Source organism: Microchirus variegatus, assembly GCF_963457635.1.
Source record: "Microchirus variegatus genome assembly, chromosome: 12".
NCBI lineage: Eukaryota > Metazoa > Chordata > Actinopteri > Pleuronectiformes > Soleidae > Microchirus > Microchirus variegatus.
This window is the reverse complement of record NC_139813.1, coordinates 19,400,252-19,417,490: the sequence shown is the minus strand read 5'-3', so window position 1 is coordinate 19,417,490 and position 17,239 is coordinate 19,400,252. Positions and strand designations below refer to the sequence as shown.

Sequence of the window (17,239 nt, the reverse complement as noted above, 5' to 3'; positions counted from 1 at the left end):
CAATTTTACAGAATAAACATTATTAATTACATGTTATTCAAAAAGGAAAATGATCCGGTAGCACAAACCACATCCTTTCTTCTTCGAGGAAGAAATGTTTCAGACAGTCTGCCCTAGAAATGTTTCTTTTCCTGGATCAAATACAGACAAAACATTGAGTTCATCCGATTTTTATCACCGTCCACCTTCCTGCTGTCGCCCCTTTAATCCGCACCGTTTTACTACATCTATTGCAGCTCATGTAGCCATCGTCATGTGCAGTGGTAGAAGCAAGCTGCATTTCTCACGTCAGTATTGTGGAGGCTGTCGAAGCACAGGAGGGCATCAGATAAGGCAGATTGCCGCTGTGGGTTTCTGTCATCAACAGGTCGCGCTAGGCTGCACAGACGAGTTTAGACGCTCCCACTGTGTGTTTGCCAAGCTAAAGGTGCTCATTACACACCGTGTCACAGAGGTGGCTGGGGGGGAAGGGCAGGTGTACAGTGTTGAGATTAAGAGTAGAGATTGAAGAGCTTTTTGGGTCAATGGACCTTCAGACCACTGCAGAGAGGGGTCACGCTTCTTTGGATCGGGTCTGTGTGTGCGTGTGTGAGGGTTGTCCATGGGGTCTCTGTTATTAGGAAAAAGGGGGTGGTGCGAGATGGACCCCATGCTGATGGGACCAGCCTTTGTCTTCATAGGGGGGGGGGGGACAACAAATAGTCAACATATTTGCTTTAGAGCATAAGACTAAGGACCTATTGTCTCATGTGTGTCCTCTTTATGGGACACTTGGCCTGTCTTGAATTATAACTACTTTCGTTAATTATACTCAAGACAGGCAGGGGTAGTGGTTCTTAATGTGGCTTTTTTCTTATGATTTATGAGATACGTGGTACACACATGCTGATGTAGAACTGATTATAGTCTTTAATGAAGTCATAATGGACTCACAGTATCAAAAAGAACAGGCATGCTCTGGAATTGGTCCATAAATAACAAGAAACTGGTACACGGAAGGCAAAATCCACACCGATGCAGTCTTCAGACTAACGAGGAAAAAAAATGTATGCTCTGTCAGTTGAAATAATGAAATCACTGAATGGTAGAAAGACTTGGAATGGTGGTCGACATCTTGCCGCCAGCTGGAACAGCCTAAAAAGTTGCCAACCACTCAGTACATTTGCATGCACAGGTTAATCAAGCTAAGGCTGTAGTCGGACTAAGACAGGCAATTGGACAACTTGCAGAGTCTGACTCCAGTCTGACTAAGCATATACATGCAGTTGTACCCACTTGACTGTGGGTAAGAAAATGCCATTGTTCCTTCTTATCTTTCCAAAAAAATGCACTTTCCACTAATGGTGAGTTCACAACAAGCGTAAGGTTTGAAACATTTGAAATTCACCAGAAGATTTGCCTGATGCGATGTCGCGAAAAGCCGCTCTGGAGTAAACGCGCGTGATCCTGCGTCCAAAAATCCGTCTTTGTGAATGCACCTCAAAGCTCTCTAGTTCATGTTAGTTTGATCACAAATGGTTTTCGACTTTAATCAAGCTAAGGCCATAGTCGGACTAAGACGGGCAATTGGACAACTTGCCGATTCCAGTCCGACTAAGCATATACATGCAGTTGTAATTGTATATGAATCACCTTATCCATGTATGTTAGTCCCATTCAGACTAGCTCGACATGTTTACATGACATTAAGAAATCCGAATTATTGCCTTAGTCCGACTAAAATTGGACTTTCAACGTGCATGTAAACTGTCGTGGATAGAATCTTATCTCTTGCCCATGCCCTCTTGACTCGACCGTGGGTAAGAAAATGCCATTGTTCCTTCTTATCTTTCCACTTTGGACAGTCCGGTGAACTCATTTAGCCCTGGCTCTCTCTCTGATCTGGGACACAATGAGCAGCGCTGTGTCTCACAGTGGACGAGAACCTTTTGTCTGAGCTGGCTCCCGGCCTATTGATCAGCGTCAAACCCCACCACCACCACCACCCCTCCGTTTCTCTGTCTTTCTTGTAAAGTGTGTGTGCATGTGTGTGATCTGGAGCTGTGCGCTAACAGCAGCAGTTCAGCTGGCTGCTGAGTGTGCAACCAACCTGACCTCCAAGTGTTACACCCCAAGTGAAAAAGTTAGATTTTGTAACTGTGGGCAAGATAAAAGAAAAAGGAAAATAAACAGAGGAAAGATGAGAGGAGACAAACTTGATGTGGAACTCCCAGCTCCTTGTCATTTGCTGCTGGGGTGAGGGAGGAGGAGTCAGGGGGAGGGGAATACCCAGTAGGGAGGGAGCAGAGGCCATTCACTCTGACACACACACACATACACACACATGCAAACACTCACATGAACACTTGCAGGCTTCACCGTTGATGTGCTGCCACAGGACAGAAGGAGTGAGGGAGGGAGAGAAGCATTCAAACAGGAGGAGATCCTCAGCAAACTGAAGAAAAGAAGGAGCACATCAGCAAGGAGGAGTGTGGTTCAGGACAAAAACACAGCTTCAGAGAGTGCATTGTCCTGCTCATATTGTACTTTGAAGGAGTGCACGTCTACTCCCAGGAGGAAAAAGGATTCACAATGACTGAGAGAAGTTGGGGAATCTCTTAAGAGAATTCACTGGGAATACCAATTTGGAATACTCTGGATATTTGAGATGCTCAGGGAGTCATCTCTCCACCCAGACCTGTGCTTTTGAAGCTCAGCCTCATTTTAGTCTAAACTCCATTGGAGAGCCAAAACTAGCCACAATGCCCACTGGTAAGTAGGAGCTATTTAAATAGTTTTTAAAGTTCCGACTGATGTTTCCGAGTTCATCTATAATCACAGAAGCTCAAGCACCTGAGTGAGTCTGATGTGTTTGGGTTTGATCATCATCAGGCTGCCTTAAAAAACCTGATTTTGGATATGATTTTAAATTTGAGACCCTACATGATTCTTGTTGAAAGTATCAATAAATGATGAAAGATTGTGGCCTCGCAAAAGTGGATACGGTTCAAATATTGGACAACAACTTGTAAACAGGAGGTCCACGCACTAATCTTTGATGTTTTGTCTGTTTTGTCTTTTGTGTCGTGTGTGTGAGATATTTTTGTCCGTCAGCTGACAGCGCAGTGTGAAGTGTCTTCACAGTGTCCTCACAGTGTCCCGTCTCTCTTTGCTGCTGCTGTATGAACAGCGTCCGCTGCTTGTTTTCTCTCTCCTGGCGTTGAATGGAGCATGTTTGCTTCTGTGCAAACGTCATAGGTTAAATTACCAGTGGAGTTTATTCTTTGCCGTTGTTTCACAAACCTGGCGGTGATAAATTTTGCTTTGTTGGTGGTTACAGATGTAATTTATGGCGACAATAATTGGGCTATGGTGTATTTGCCAAGGAGCAGCAGCTGGCACAAAAGCATCTTTGTCTCAAATCAAAATATTGTGTGCACCAGCCGTGACAATTTAAATTAAAGGGGGAATTGCTTTCGGGCTCTGCTCTTTTTCATTTCCCAGCCCTTGATATTTCTAAAAGCCAGCACGTGTCGGTTTCCCCATGCTGGGTGTAGGATTGACTGAGTGTTGGGATGCCATTCTGCAGCCTGTGACCCAAATTAGAGCCTTGAGGGCAGCAGTTGGGGGGTGGCCACAATTGGGAATAGAGGAGAGAAGAGGAGGAGGGAATAATTACTGTTTAGAGCAAAATCTTTGGTCTAGAGGTGCTGGAGACAATGGACCTCTCCGTCCTCCTCCTTTCCAGTCCTCTGGGAGATCCTCTGCCCCCTCCTCCATGCCCAGCACTCATGAGTAAGCATCTCCACAGATGCTGGATGGAAAGAGGAAGGTCTCTTAAGAGTAATCCAGTGTGTGTGTGTTGTTGTGTAGAGGACAAAGTTGTGCAGACAGAGGTGAGCGAGAAGAGCGAGATGTTTTAGCTTTTCCTCTGGGCTGAAATCCAACCAGGTCACAGAATGAGGCTAGTGTGTCGCTCCCTCAGAAGGGGGAGCAAGGGTGTCCAAGGGTGGGGTGCGATCTATGTGGATGTGTCCAAAAATAGGGGAGGTGTGAGTTTGGTGGGTAGACTTTTTCTTTCCCACAGAGGCAACAGCGCAGCACATTCCTCGCCGATGTCAACAGTGTCAATAACAAACAGAGAGGATCTCTCACTCCGCGAGACTTATCCTCACATCACACGATCAAATAAGAGTGTTAATCTCCCGAATTAAATGTGCGAATGTGCCCCGCGCACGCCGTTTAATAAGAAATTTGCTTTATCGCGTGAAGAAAGCCATTTGTTGCTAATTAGCCTCCCAGCTGTGTGTGGTTACTCCGACTCTGTTTTGCGATGCTGCGAAAACCACGAGAGACTATTAACTCGCACGTCGTGTTTAAACCCTCTGTCTTTATCGCTCTGTACGTGTGGTGGGATGTTTGAAAAATGCTGTCTTGAGATGACTGGAGGGAGCTTGTGCTGCTTGTTCTGCTGCTTCACATTTAAGCAGTCATTCCCAGACACTGTGTCGGGAGCCAGAGATGAGTTGGTGGTGGTGGTGGGGGGGTGAGAATTTTCCTGGTTTGCCAAATTAATCTGCTGAATATTGTTTATATGAGACATGGAAAGGAAGTTGTGATTTATTTATCAAACATGTATCTCTTGCAAGTTGATTATTCAACAGTTGAGCTATCCAGAAACACTAAAGTATGCACACACATATAAGTGAATTGTGTCATGATAGTTTGTCATCTTTTAAAAAAAGAGGGGTTTGAGAGGTTTTAAAAATAGATGCTGTTCTTTTCGTCCTCCAAATCATCTGCACTACAATGTGTGTTCCGGCCATTGAAGGCCTTTATTGGCGTGGCATCACTGGAATCCGCACCCTCTTGTTTTCAGCTTCATCCTCGCCATCCGTGTCTCCTTCCCCGGCCTTTGCTCCTCCGCAGTTATTCGGCTGTGAAATCCTGAGTGACATTCTAAAGTCCTTAGCGTCACTTGAGATCAAGCTCGCGTCTCTATCAGAAACGGAGACTGACCTTCTTCGGTGGACACGAGGCTGCGATGGCTAAACTTTGTCATTGTGCCGCCGCCAACTCTTCGCACGCGCTGCAGCAAACAAAAGGCCAGTGAACACCGTCTTTGTCACTTTTGAAGGTCAAAAGATTTCTGTGGTAAATCAACACGACTTCAGGGTAAATCGACGGGAGAAAAGCAATTTAAAAGGCAAAATTCAAGATGAGACGGAGATAGTGGGAGATGGAAAAGGGTGTGGGTGGTGTTTGACCTCTGGCCTTCTTTCTCATCATGTCTTCCTACTATCATTCCTCTGGATCCTCTCCTCCTCATTTCTCACCCTCACGCATTAACACATTCTCACAAAGTTCCACACTTATTACGACATTTAACTTGTCTTTTTCCTAATATACAAGCAATCGTAGGGAACCAAGTTATGGAATGAAGTTTGACCAACTTCCCTGCATCAGTTGGCCAGTTGGCCTATGACATCACAGCTGGCAGCTAGTTGTTAACATATGGAAGCACCATTTCGTGTCTCTCGACCATCCATTTACCGCATCAGGCCAACACTGTACTGTTTTCCTCAGTGTTGTTTTCTTCATCTTCTGTTTACCAGCTTCTTCTGTTATTTCTGGGTCAAAGCCTGCGGGTGGTAACGGTGGAGCCTGCACACATCACCTTGGCCAGTTTGGGTCTAGTTTATTAAGTACTTGCAGTGGTAATTTGACCCCAATTGCAGTATTTGGTTGTCTTGAGATTGAGAAATTAAATTTAGTACAGTTTCAGTCAGACTTACATGCTTATATGTAAGTCTTTTCATGCAAATGTACTGGCTGTCTTTTGGATTCTGATGCTAGGATTGAGGATGCTACCGATGTGGAGCCACTTTCACATTTTGTTCGAGCATAAAAAGATCCAAACTGTTCTGATTATCGTCTCCAACTGGATTCAGGGCTCTTTGGCATCATGAGACTGCAAAAACACCGTATGGCACCGGACTCCTTTTGCCATCTGGTCGATCTGATGCGGCATAAACAAAAACACACATGGCCAAACAGGGGTTGATTAAAGGACCTGCGAGCTGTGCGAAGTGTGTGGTCAGGTCCTGTCTGGCTAACACACTCTTGTCTGGGACTAAAGCCTCAGTCTTTACCTCAAAACTTTGCTTATTTTCAAATGAATATTGCACACATTTTACTCTAAATGTTATATTTCTGGTTTCTGTCTCACAATAACAAAGCCCAAAAGGTGAAGATGGAGTTTACTGAGCAGTTTTACATATAATATTAGCCTATTTCTTGGCTGTTTGATGGTTCTGCTCTTCACCGGATCTTCCATTTCAAACTCCAAAGAAATTAGCTTAAATATGCCCTGAAAATGTCCTTTCAACTCCCAATTAATTAACTAATTATGTCGTGTATGATCAAAAAGTAGTGATACTGAATAACTTCATAATCTCTGCCCTGCTTTTAGATGACTCTCACTAATTTGAGTGCGACGGAGCTATGAACACGTGAGCCCTGGTGGTCTGACGCCATATACACAAGCCAGTCTCTGTGTGTTTTTACATAGTAAAGTATATGGTTGAAGAGGCATGGTCTGAGCTCAGAGGAATGTACTAGAATGCTTGTGTGGACACAGTGTGCTCGGGGAAGTCTGATTTTTCACGTATAATGTGAAGATGACTGGAAAAAGGTGGTAGAAAACGAGTGAGAATGCATAAGGAATTGATTAAAGATGGTGGTAGGGCTGTCATGTGGATTTGATGTATGTTGGGAAGAGTGAGAGTGAAGCAAAGCAGGGGGGGGGATGAAAAAAGGTGGAAGGAAAAAGCAAAAATGGGTTAATGTTCTGTCAGTTTTTGCTGAGAAAACATTCTTTTTTTGATGGCATCGTGTTCACGATGATGTTTTCTCTAACTTTAGCTTCTTCGTACCCAGTCACACCAGGGATTCTTTTGTTCCTCCTCACAAAAGACGGAGTCCAGGCGTGGCAAAATGTACGTGAAAGGGCCAATGGTGCATCAACAAATACGTTTACAGATGTAGGTGATTCCCTTTTGAAATTATTGTTTTTTTTCTAAAGTTGGGACTGCATTTTCTGCCCCTGAGTTTTAGTAATTTATTTAAAATGCCCACAGGAAAGCCATTTAAAGGCTACTCATGCTAACTCATGCTATAAAGAGTAGATTTATACTTTCCACAAAAGTCAACACTGACTGTAAGAGTTAACACCTAATGTAGAACAAATTAAACCAAATGCGTGTCCGATGTAGACTGTAAAAGTTCCTGTGACTCCAAACAGGCGACTGATTTCTTCCCTCTGTGTTCGTGGTAAAATATGGTTGAAATTTTTCAAATTTACTGTCTTTCAAGTGCAAAATACCCTCTTTGATATTCCTGGGACTGTGTTTTTACTACAGAGGGAAACTCCCTGGACCTTGTGTGTGTGCTCTGTTGCTGGAACCGGCCTACTATACACACATTGTCGGTTTATTGCGGGCTTTAAACCCAGTGATTAGGGATGCCATGTAGGCCAAAAATAAACGCAGGGAAAACGTCTCCACAGCTGCATGTGACATAATGCCGTGAAATATTTAAAAACGTGTTTATGGTTCGAGAGTCTACAAAGGATGATCAAGTTCCCATTACAAAGCACTCACGAAAGCTGTTGCGAGGATCATCGGGGGGGGGCGTAAAGCGATGAGGGTTCTCACAGCTGTTTGCCGACCACTCCAGGTTAAAGGGCCCTTCAGGTGACCATAAAGCATGGGACTAAATTGGAGATGTTAATTGTTGCGTGAGCCATTAAACCTGGCTGGACTGGTAGTGAGTATTTGGCAACACATCACTGAGTGGATGCAGGGAAGTTACTGAGTGTCTTTCAAGGATTCCAAGAGACTGGATGACAAATTACTTGGTTTCAATTATTAATTTATAACTTGTGTCATATTTTATTGTCCAGTGACCGCAATGTGGAGAATTGTCCTTAAACACAACATAAATTATAAATACAAACAACCATTTCAAAAGGGAACACGGTAAACACTGCAGAGTTTTGCGTTCCATTTACAAGCAATAAAAATTCAGTTTAACAATTCTATTATGAACTATTTAACAGTTTAACTAGGCTTTGTGCAAAGGGTTTCTTGTAGACATATGTTCGGGTTTATCGTCCCAGGACAAAAGGACCATTTAGTAGTTATTCCGGACCTTTGATAAGTTGTTCGTGTCCATGAATGAGATTGCCTTCAGCTCCACATCCCATAATCAACAATGGGGAGAAAAATGCTTACAAACGTCCAGATGAGATTAGTAAATAATCTGTTTAATATCAGGTATTTATTTGATCTAAAAATAAAGCTTACTTCATTCTTCAACCATTAACTCTGCATTTTTTCAGTATTTTATACCATCTGTGTTTATTTTCTGCTCCATCCTTCGTCTGGTTCCCTTTTGGTTCTCGCCATTTGCCTTCCAGACGTCCCTGATGTCCAACATATTAAACCTTAATTTAAAGCAGCCTCATCTCTTTGGGGGCTTTCATTTTTCAAGTTAAAAGAAAGCCAGATTGAATACACGTTGTGCAGGCTCTCTGTGCTGTGATTCATCCACTCTTGTCTTGTCTGGAAAGAAACACAGTCCTCTCACACTATCCCTAATCCTTGTATGATACGTGCACACATAAACACACGGGAGAAACAGTCCTAACCTGCATGCTTAGGAGCTATAATTAGAGATCATTTACAAGGATTTGGTTGAACATAATCTGGACAGGAGGTAACTTAAGCCTGGCCATCTTTGCTCTGTGTGTGTGTGTTGTGCAGGGCGTGCAGGTAATTTGTGTGTGAGCGTGTGTGTACAAGAGGCAGTTCACCGGGGAAACGGCCACAGCGTGCCCCAAACATGAAGCAGGAAGGTGGGGGAAAGGAGGGGCTGGGCAAACACAAGATGGAGCAATCCTTCGTTGTGATGTTTGGGTTTCAGTGCAAACGGAAACACATGGTTTCTCTGTGTATTCGTGTGTGCATCTGTGTGTGTGTGCAGGTTGCACATGATGTAAGGACCGTGAGGTGATTCGCTCAGGTAGCGTTATCTTTGGAGTGATAAACCTAATGCATTTGGTGTTGAATATGCACACACAATAGGTTTACATACATTACCCAAAGTGATAAGAAGGATATGTCATAGAGTACTCAAAGGGCTCAAGTTACCCATTAATGTGTGTAATATAATATACGGCTTTGTGCATTGTGTATGGTGACTTGAAAGCAGTGTTCTGTTGATCAAAAAGCCAAGGCTCTGTTGTTTTATGTGAGCGTGTTGTTTTCACCCACTGGATTCTTTCTTTTTTTCCTGATCTGTAATTGTTTATAAGTGGGTCAGACAGCAACGCACAACTATTTGGATGGAAACACACACACACACACACACACACACGCTGACTGCATCAGTTTCAAACTTGTCTGAAGAGCAAACAACAACATTTTCATGCCACCTCTGTGTTTTGGATATTTTAATTTCTTCCTGCTTTTCTTGGCATGCCAGCCGAACTTAAAACAAGTGAAAGATTTGAAGTGGCACATTGGACTCTCCCATCAAAGTGTTTTTTTTTAAACACTTAAATCTCCAAGGAACAATAAAACCAGGAACTGACTCTGTTTAATATTCCAGTTTCAGAGAGGAATGCCAGACTTGAAGAAGCTGTACTCATTTATATTTTATTAACAACGGATCAGTGTTTGATAAGTGATAATGACAAGCACCACAAAGGATTTATCATTACCCTTGCGATTTCCTCACCTTTACAAGCGTTATCATCTCTCATTAAAGCTCTATCGCTCCTTGTGGACTTACCAAAACAGTGCAATCTTTATGACCTAGTTTTCTTTTCCCTACTCACTCTCACGCAGACAGAGATTGAAAGAAGAAGCCATTCTGTCTTCTCACGTTGTTTCTATACTACTTGGCTAAATTAGCTGTTGTAAATCTATCTTTTAACATAGCTTTACTTGTCCAGACTGCAGCCAGGATACTTGGAGCTGCTGGGTAAAGGAAACAGCAGCAGCTGTCATTGGCACATGCAAACAAAACAAAACACTGCTGTTCTGCTTGAGAGGGTGTTACATGTGGACCTGATGGGCTGAATCAGCATATTGTGATCTGTTTTGACAATGGTTTGAATGTAACAGACGTTTGTTTATATTTAAAATGTTTGCACTGTAGCTTTAAACATGTTTCAAGAAGCAACAAGCGGCTGTTTTCACAAAAAACAAAGCTGAAAATGCATGTTTAATAGTTGATGGAGACTAAGGGAGAGCCAAAAGGAAATTTAATATAAGAAATAGTTTGCTTTTTTGGGTAATGGCTCATATTTGTTGGCTTTTCCAGGGTTAGCTGAGAGTAAACATTAACTGCATGTCCAACATGGAGCTGATGAGTTAGGCATAAAACCCAGAAGTGAAGGGAAACGCTTATTCGAGCGTAGTCCAAAGGCTCTTAACAGAATCTTGAAATAGTATTTACATTTACAGCATATAACTCTAATAAGGCTAATAATGGTTATGCTAAGCTAAGCTAAGTGTTTTTTTTGACTGGCTTTTATAAAAAAAATATAAACATCAATACTTTTTTGCTGCCTCCAGAATTCTGTGAAGCACCAACAAGAAGAACAATACAGGTGTAGTTTCTTAACTTGGTAACATCCAAAAGCAACCGTGGGATCATCTTCCGATCACGGACCAGTCTAACAAGCATGTCTGCTGCCGAAGTGCTCTCAAAAGAGGTGTCACCGTAGCAAAAAAGACCTCCAAGGTACCTATTTGAAAGGTGAGAGAGTGGGTATGCGCCCGGGATTCTTTGAGCTTGTCCTCGGTTTCACATTTCATGTTTTTGAACATGAAACACTGTGAACACTGTGATCTCTGGTGCTTTGAAGTGAGGCAGGTTCAGGCCTCGCTGGTGCTTCTGTAGCAGCAGCAGAGTGAAACTGTCCCACAGGAGCAGTGGACCTGGTGGGTTACTAGTATAGAAAACTTCAAATTTAAAGACTTGTGTCAAACTCCCACTGAGAGGAGGAGGAGGCGGGGGGTGGGGGGTGGTCTCTCATTGTTCACTGTGTTTATTTGCTCCCCGTTCTTCCCGTCAAAGCCAGAATTTGAGGCAAGACCTTGGAAAATGGGTCGATGGGAACTTGGAAAGCTTCTGTCGGATACGCTGCGTGTGTGGTTTCACTTCAGCCGGCCTGACTGCTGGGTCTTGGGAGTCAGTAATCATATCTTAACGGATCTCTCCACAGACACAGAAGGTTGTGGGCCAATTTGGCACCAGACTGATGCCAAATAGAATCCTGAAGTTGCATACACACACACACAAGCATGTGTGTGTATACCGTGGAAATAGGGCTTTCATTCATTGCCTCAGAGTGGAGTCTTCTCAGTATTACATGGTTAAGCTTGTCATTATACCCAATCTCGTTCCCTGTATGGCTGGGAAAATGCTGACGTGCACACATGGAAGCCACTTAATGCCCGTACAGACCATACTAGAAATTTAAAGTTTATGTTTTTATGTTTGCGTGCGTTTATTCTTAACTAGTTTGGGTGGAACTGAGGACAAATCTGTGAGAGCCTCGTGTGGCAGGTGGCCGCTCAGATTGTGGTCGAGCAGGAATGCCGGGAATTGCGATGTTAAACAGATAGACTGCCGGGATATAAATGTGCTATATTGTAAGTGTGAGCAGTTAAATACTGGGACTGTTCAGAGTAGACTGGAGGAGAAACAGTCCGTTGTGTGTGTCGGTTTGAATTTTAACAGCTACATCTGTGTGCGATGTCACGCCGCCATTCAGTCATTAGCATCCTGTGAACTTGAAGATGTAATTTTTAACATGAAATATCTAAAAACAACAGTACTAATGTTTTATATGTGGCTGTTGGAGTGCCATGCTGCTTCCCAACGTCCTCTAACTAGGTCTTTAGTTATTGTCTTCATAGAAAGACTCCTAGTGGCAGAAATGATCAACTTATTTGTTGTAGTTTTATAATTTGCAGTCTGACATTAAAACTGTACTTATTCTACACTGCCCCACCTGTCTCTGTCTCTGTCTCTGTTATGGCACCTGTTGCTTGTCTGTCCGTCCCAGAGGGGGAACTCCTCCTGTGTGGCTTTAGTTTCCTTTTCAAGCTTTTGTTCCGCTTTTCTAAAATCATTGATTTATGGACGACGGAGGAGCCTTTTAGAGAAGAGTTTGACATTTGAGGCTCGATAAATAACACCACTGATGGATACTGAGTTCATGCGAGTTACATATAACTGAGGAAGTGGACACAGTGTCAGTGACTGACTGGTCCAAAACGGGTTGTTACAGACAGCAACAGTGTGTATTTTACGTTATAAACAGCCATTTATTTCAGAGACGCTAGGGCAACAAGTTTGTTATCATGTATTAGGAATTGTCTAAACCCTGGTATTTGTTGGCAATTGTTATTCCAGTGCTTCAGTATAAATATGACAACCATATATTACTTTGTTTTGGCTGCTCTCAGACCAGCAATAGTAGTTTGACACTGGGGGCAGCATTATGGTATGTTGTTAGTTCATCGTTTGTTTAACACACATGAATACCACAGTTCTGGACAGGACAACTTTTGAAAGTTTCATTTGTGTGTTTGGGTGGGGTGTCCCACAATGACACTCCCATTGAAATGATGTGTATATTTGTTTTCCTCTGTGCTATTGTTGGCCTGAAACTGCCTTAGAAATCAGACAAGAACTTAACGTTGAAGCTTCAGTGTGTGTGTGTCTTTTGATGAGTTTTGTCGTTGAACAGAAATTGTGTGATCTTATTTGTCAATGCTTTGAATGTAATGCCAATCTGATCAACCACAATCTTTGTCTCATTTTCTCTCCAGACGATTATAACTACCTGCCCGATGCATTGCCGCCGCTTCCTGAAGTCCCGGACTCTGGCTCTGGCCTGAGCTCCGTCGACATCCCGGCCCGCTGCCTCCGCAACCCGGTCTTCCGGCACGCCTCGTCGCGCTACTGCTCCGCCCTCAGCATGGACTCCTCTCTGGACAGCGCCGACAGGCCGATCAGCTACAGCTCCACCTCGTCGTCCGCCTCCTCCCGGGACAGTCACTGCTCTCTGGGCAGCCGCTCCACCCTCGTCCCCGCTCCTCACTGCAACCCGGCGACGTCGGACCGGGACTCCGGGGCTATCCGGTTGGAACTGGTCCCGGCCCGGCAGCTGGGGTGTGCTGAGGAAGAGGACAGAAATGATAGAGGGACGGATGCGGGGAGGGGGCAAGGGAGACAGAGCTATGAACAGACTCCGACAGAACATTCAGAGCCTGAGCAGAGTCCAGAGGGGGTCGAGCGGATGGGTCAGGGACCTAGGACGTATGTGGACCGAGTGGTGCAGGAGATCCTGGATACAGAGAGGACGTATGTCCAGGATCTGCGAAGCATTGTTGAGGTAAGAGGAAAAATTCTATCATAACATCATAATTGGACACTACAGGAAGATCCTGCACTTCATAGATGTAGTGCTTTTGGTACGACATCAAAGGTTGAGGGAGGGCTGTGGTTTCTCACGTTATATCAACTCCAAATGTGACTTCCCAGCTCTCACCTGAGATAAGTTTATCAGTTTATCTTCATGGTTTTGTCTTTAATTTAGCTGTATCGTATCGAACAGGTTTTTTAACCGGACTTTAGAGGGGGAAAAATGCGAAAAAGGAAGGTCAGGCAGAAATGTGTTTTTCGTTTTTCCTTATAATAACCTCTCAGTGCCAAAGACCACTTTTTAAATTGAATAAGAGGCATATAATGAAACGGGATCAAATGTTTAATAACCTTTCAAGAAAAATAGAACTATTTCTTGGCTGACCCAGTAAAGCTTCGTGCGGGCGCTGGGACGTCATAAATGTTCAAAAAGAGTCCAGCGCCTGCTTGACCTTGGGTCTTTTCAGGAGGGGATATGAGGGCTTCGATTCACCAGATAACGATCATCCTGCCGAGCTTTGTGGTTCTCCCTCGCGCACACGTGACACACGCAGCTCGTTGCCTGCTGCAAACCGTCCATACAATAAGGTCACCTGCAGATACAGAGATACATGACACCAGTGCTTTTGTGCTGTAGGCACAAACACATACTGTATACACTCTCTCTTGCTCTCACACACACACACATACAGACAAATACACCCCTTTTGTGAGGTTGGCTTTGAACTGCGAGGAGAAACATGGCCTCTAGTTAGTATTTTTGGTGGCTTTTGTTGAAGATTGGGTGCAGTGGTTTGTAACAGAGTTTGCTTTCCTCTCACTCTTCCTCTTTCTTCTCTCTGTTCAGCTTGTTTTGGTTCCGTAAAAACTTGCTAAAATTACACTGTGTGTCATAAAGTGTGCATGTTTTGCATGTTTTTCTCTCTTTGTTGCAGCTGAATTTGAATCGCTTGTGGTGTAAAATGTTTCCGTGGAAAGTATTTTTGCATGTGTGTACAAGCAGTGCGTGTGTTTGAAGCTTTGTCCACATTTTTCCATTCTCTTTGTTTTCCTCCACTCCAGGCTCTCTTGGTCCAATCACTTAATCTTTTTGTGTGTGTGTGTGTGTTTTTTTTAATGCATTTGTTGTCCAAAAAGTTCATAAGGGAAATGACCAAGAATAGAAATCAAGGTGAAGGTGAGGGCACTTTTCATGCACAAAGGCCAGATTGTGCTATACAGTGTTATACAGGAACAACTCGAGCTGCAACTAACAATTATTTTCGTAATCAATGAATCGTTTGGTCCATAAAATGTCAGAAAACGTTGATCATTGTTTGTCAAACCTGGAAATGACGATGTTCTTCAATGTCTTGTTTTGTCCACAAACCAAAAGGATTCAGTTTTAATGATTTCTTTGTTATGTGGAGCAAAGAAACAAAGAAAATATTCACATTTAAGAAGCTAAAACAATCAGAAATCTTATTTTAATAATGAAAAAAAGCTTCAAGCCGATTAATCGATTGTCAAAATAAATTGATTAATCATCGATCTAGCTCTAAAAACAACACAGACACAGAATTGTAAGAACTTAAAACAAATAAGTGAAATTAAGGGTTTAAAGAGGTTAAAAAAAAGGGTTTAGATTAGGTACTTTTAAGATATTTGAAAGTACTGTAACAAGTTTTAAGTTTTAAAAAGTAACAAAAGTTGTAATAATTAAGTTACAACTTTTTAGTCTGGACTTAAAAACTGCCATGGATGGAGTTTTAAAGCAGGATATCCATATTCCTCAGAGACAGGATAAGCACGGGTGCTGTTTTGATGTTGTGATTTTGGCCTGTCACCCTTGATCAATGTCCCACCCTCTCCTGCCCCTCCTTCCTTCCCTCGCTCCCTCCCTCAGGAGTTAAAGAAATGGGGTTAGAAAGGGGGGATTTAGCTGTGGAGATAACAATGTCCAAAGTAGGTTAGGAAAACACTGAACAGAGCTTTGGAGCTGCACTTAATAACCCGACGCTGCCTCCGTTCTTGCAGATCACCTATGTCCATTAGGGAATCGGACCACCCAGCCGTGCACAAACTAATTCTTCACCAGGGGAAAGGCACATGCGTTTAGTCTTTCTTCACTTCTTTTTAATGACAGTTCCGGTGAGTGCACAGGCGATTGATTGCAGTGGCTGTATCTGTGTGGAACAGAGCTTTTAAAATGTCAGTTTACTTACAGAGAAGAAGAGAAGAGAAGGGAAAGCTACAGTCACTGGACAACACAAGAACAGCATCTATTATCAGCACACTGTCCCCGCAGCACCACTAATCCTTTCGCCCATGCTGCTTCCTTGCAAGGGAAGAGGGTGGGGCAGCCTTAAAAACACAAATATTTACCCAGACTCCCATGGGCTCACCTGTGTCCCATCAGTCAGCGGCGCTGCGATGTGGCACGTATACAACACACAGTCAAACTCTCTACGAGCATGTGGGAACTGTAATGTGTTCATTTAGATCTGGGAGAACAAGAGAAAGTAGTTGAAGGCAACACAAACTCATCTAAAAAAAATGGTGTTTATTGTTTTGACAGATAAAAAGACATCTTTTGTTGTCTTTTAACACAATTTTGATCCAAAAATAAGATATTTTTGTGCTTGCAAAGTTCTTCAATTTCACCATAATACTATTTTGACACAACTCTTATCTGAATTAAATAACTGCTGTGGCATTCAGTTTGGATATTGCCCTTGGTTCTATTCCAATTTGGATTATGTTGCCATCAATTCTGCTGCCATAACAACTTCACACTCAACAACTGGTTCAACAGTTTGACAATGTGTGCACATTAAAAAGATGCATTTTAACCAAAACCAGAAACACAACTCAAACAGAAAACACAAGGGAATTTCTTTGAACTAAAATCCTGCAGAAAAAGAAAAAAATAACCAAATACAACATGGCAATTCTTAAAAAACAAACCATGATTAATAAGCCTGCCATGTTGATTTATTCATGTGAGTCATTTCTTTTTTGTTCTTCAGCATGTCTGCATTTGGTCGTTGCTCTCGTTTCCATTTCTTTGGTTGAATGTTGTTTGTTAGTTCTGTGTCGTCAGTCATGCTTGGTTTTATTATTATAAGAATAAGATGATCCACGGTCCACAAATAAATCCCCAAAAAGACAAAGCTTTGACGTGTTTCACCCCCTTTTTTCTGTCTTTTTCCACTCTTGAGTCCTGCAACTAAACTGCCAGGAATTTTGGAAATGAAGTGGGAACATTATTTTTTTTATTTTTTTGCCTGCATGGAATGTAATAAGATTTGAATGTCTGGAGGAACGACTTCCCACAGTGAGTGAGTGAGGGATGTGTGTGTAGGAAAGGAGTGTTTACTGGAGTGGGTTAATAGTTAACACAAGAAAGTATCAAGTTTGTACATGTTATGTCTGATGCTTCACAGGGAGTGTACCTGAAGGTGTGTGCGAGGCTGCATGTGTGTGTACTTATTTTGTTGGCATGAACACTGACCTTGTCAGGACCAGTAGTCCTTGTGGAGTCCAAAACCTGGTCCGGAAGAGGAGGCGGAACCTCATTTCTGGTCAGATGTTAGCCCAAAACATAAAGTTAGGGTTAAAGTGAGGGATAATGCTTTATTTGGACTGTCAAAATGAATGAAAGTCAATGTCGAGTCCTGCAGCTGCATGTGCATGCATGAGTGCTGCCCATTGTTGGGGCCTGGGTCAGATCTGTGACCCGTGGCTAATAAAGCGTCACCTTACACATTTACCT

General features: G+C 42.9%; 1 protein-coding gene across 1 annotated transcript in view; it reads left to right on the top strand.

Annotated features, from left to right (window-relative positions):
• The first annotated feature begins 2,517 nt into the window (after nt 1–2,517).
• The window catches only part of LOC310934642 (pleckstrin homology domain-containing family G member 1), a 34,103-nt gene continuing 19,381 nt past the window's right edge, over nt 2,518–17,239 (top strand). The window contains exons 1-2 of the mRNA XM_083898429.1: nt 2,518–2,751; nt 12,891–13,456. Of these exons, the coding sequence (XP_083754555.1) occupies nt 2,742–2,751; nt 12,891–13,456 (576 nt within the window). The 5' untranslated portion in view covers nt 2,518–2,741. The remainder of the gene's footprint in view (nt 2,752–12,890; nt 13,457–17,239) is intronic.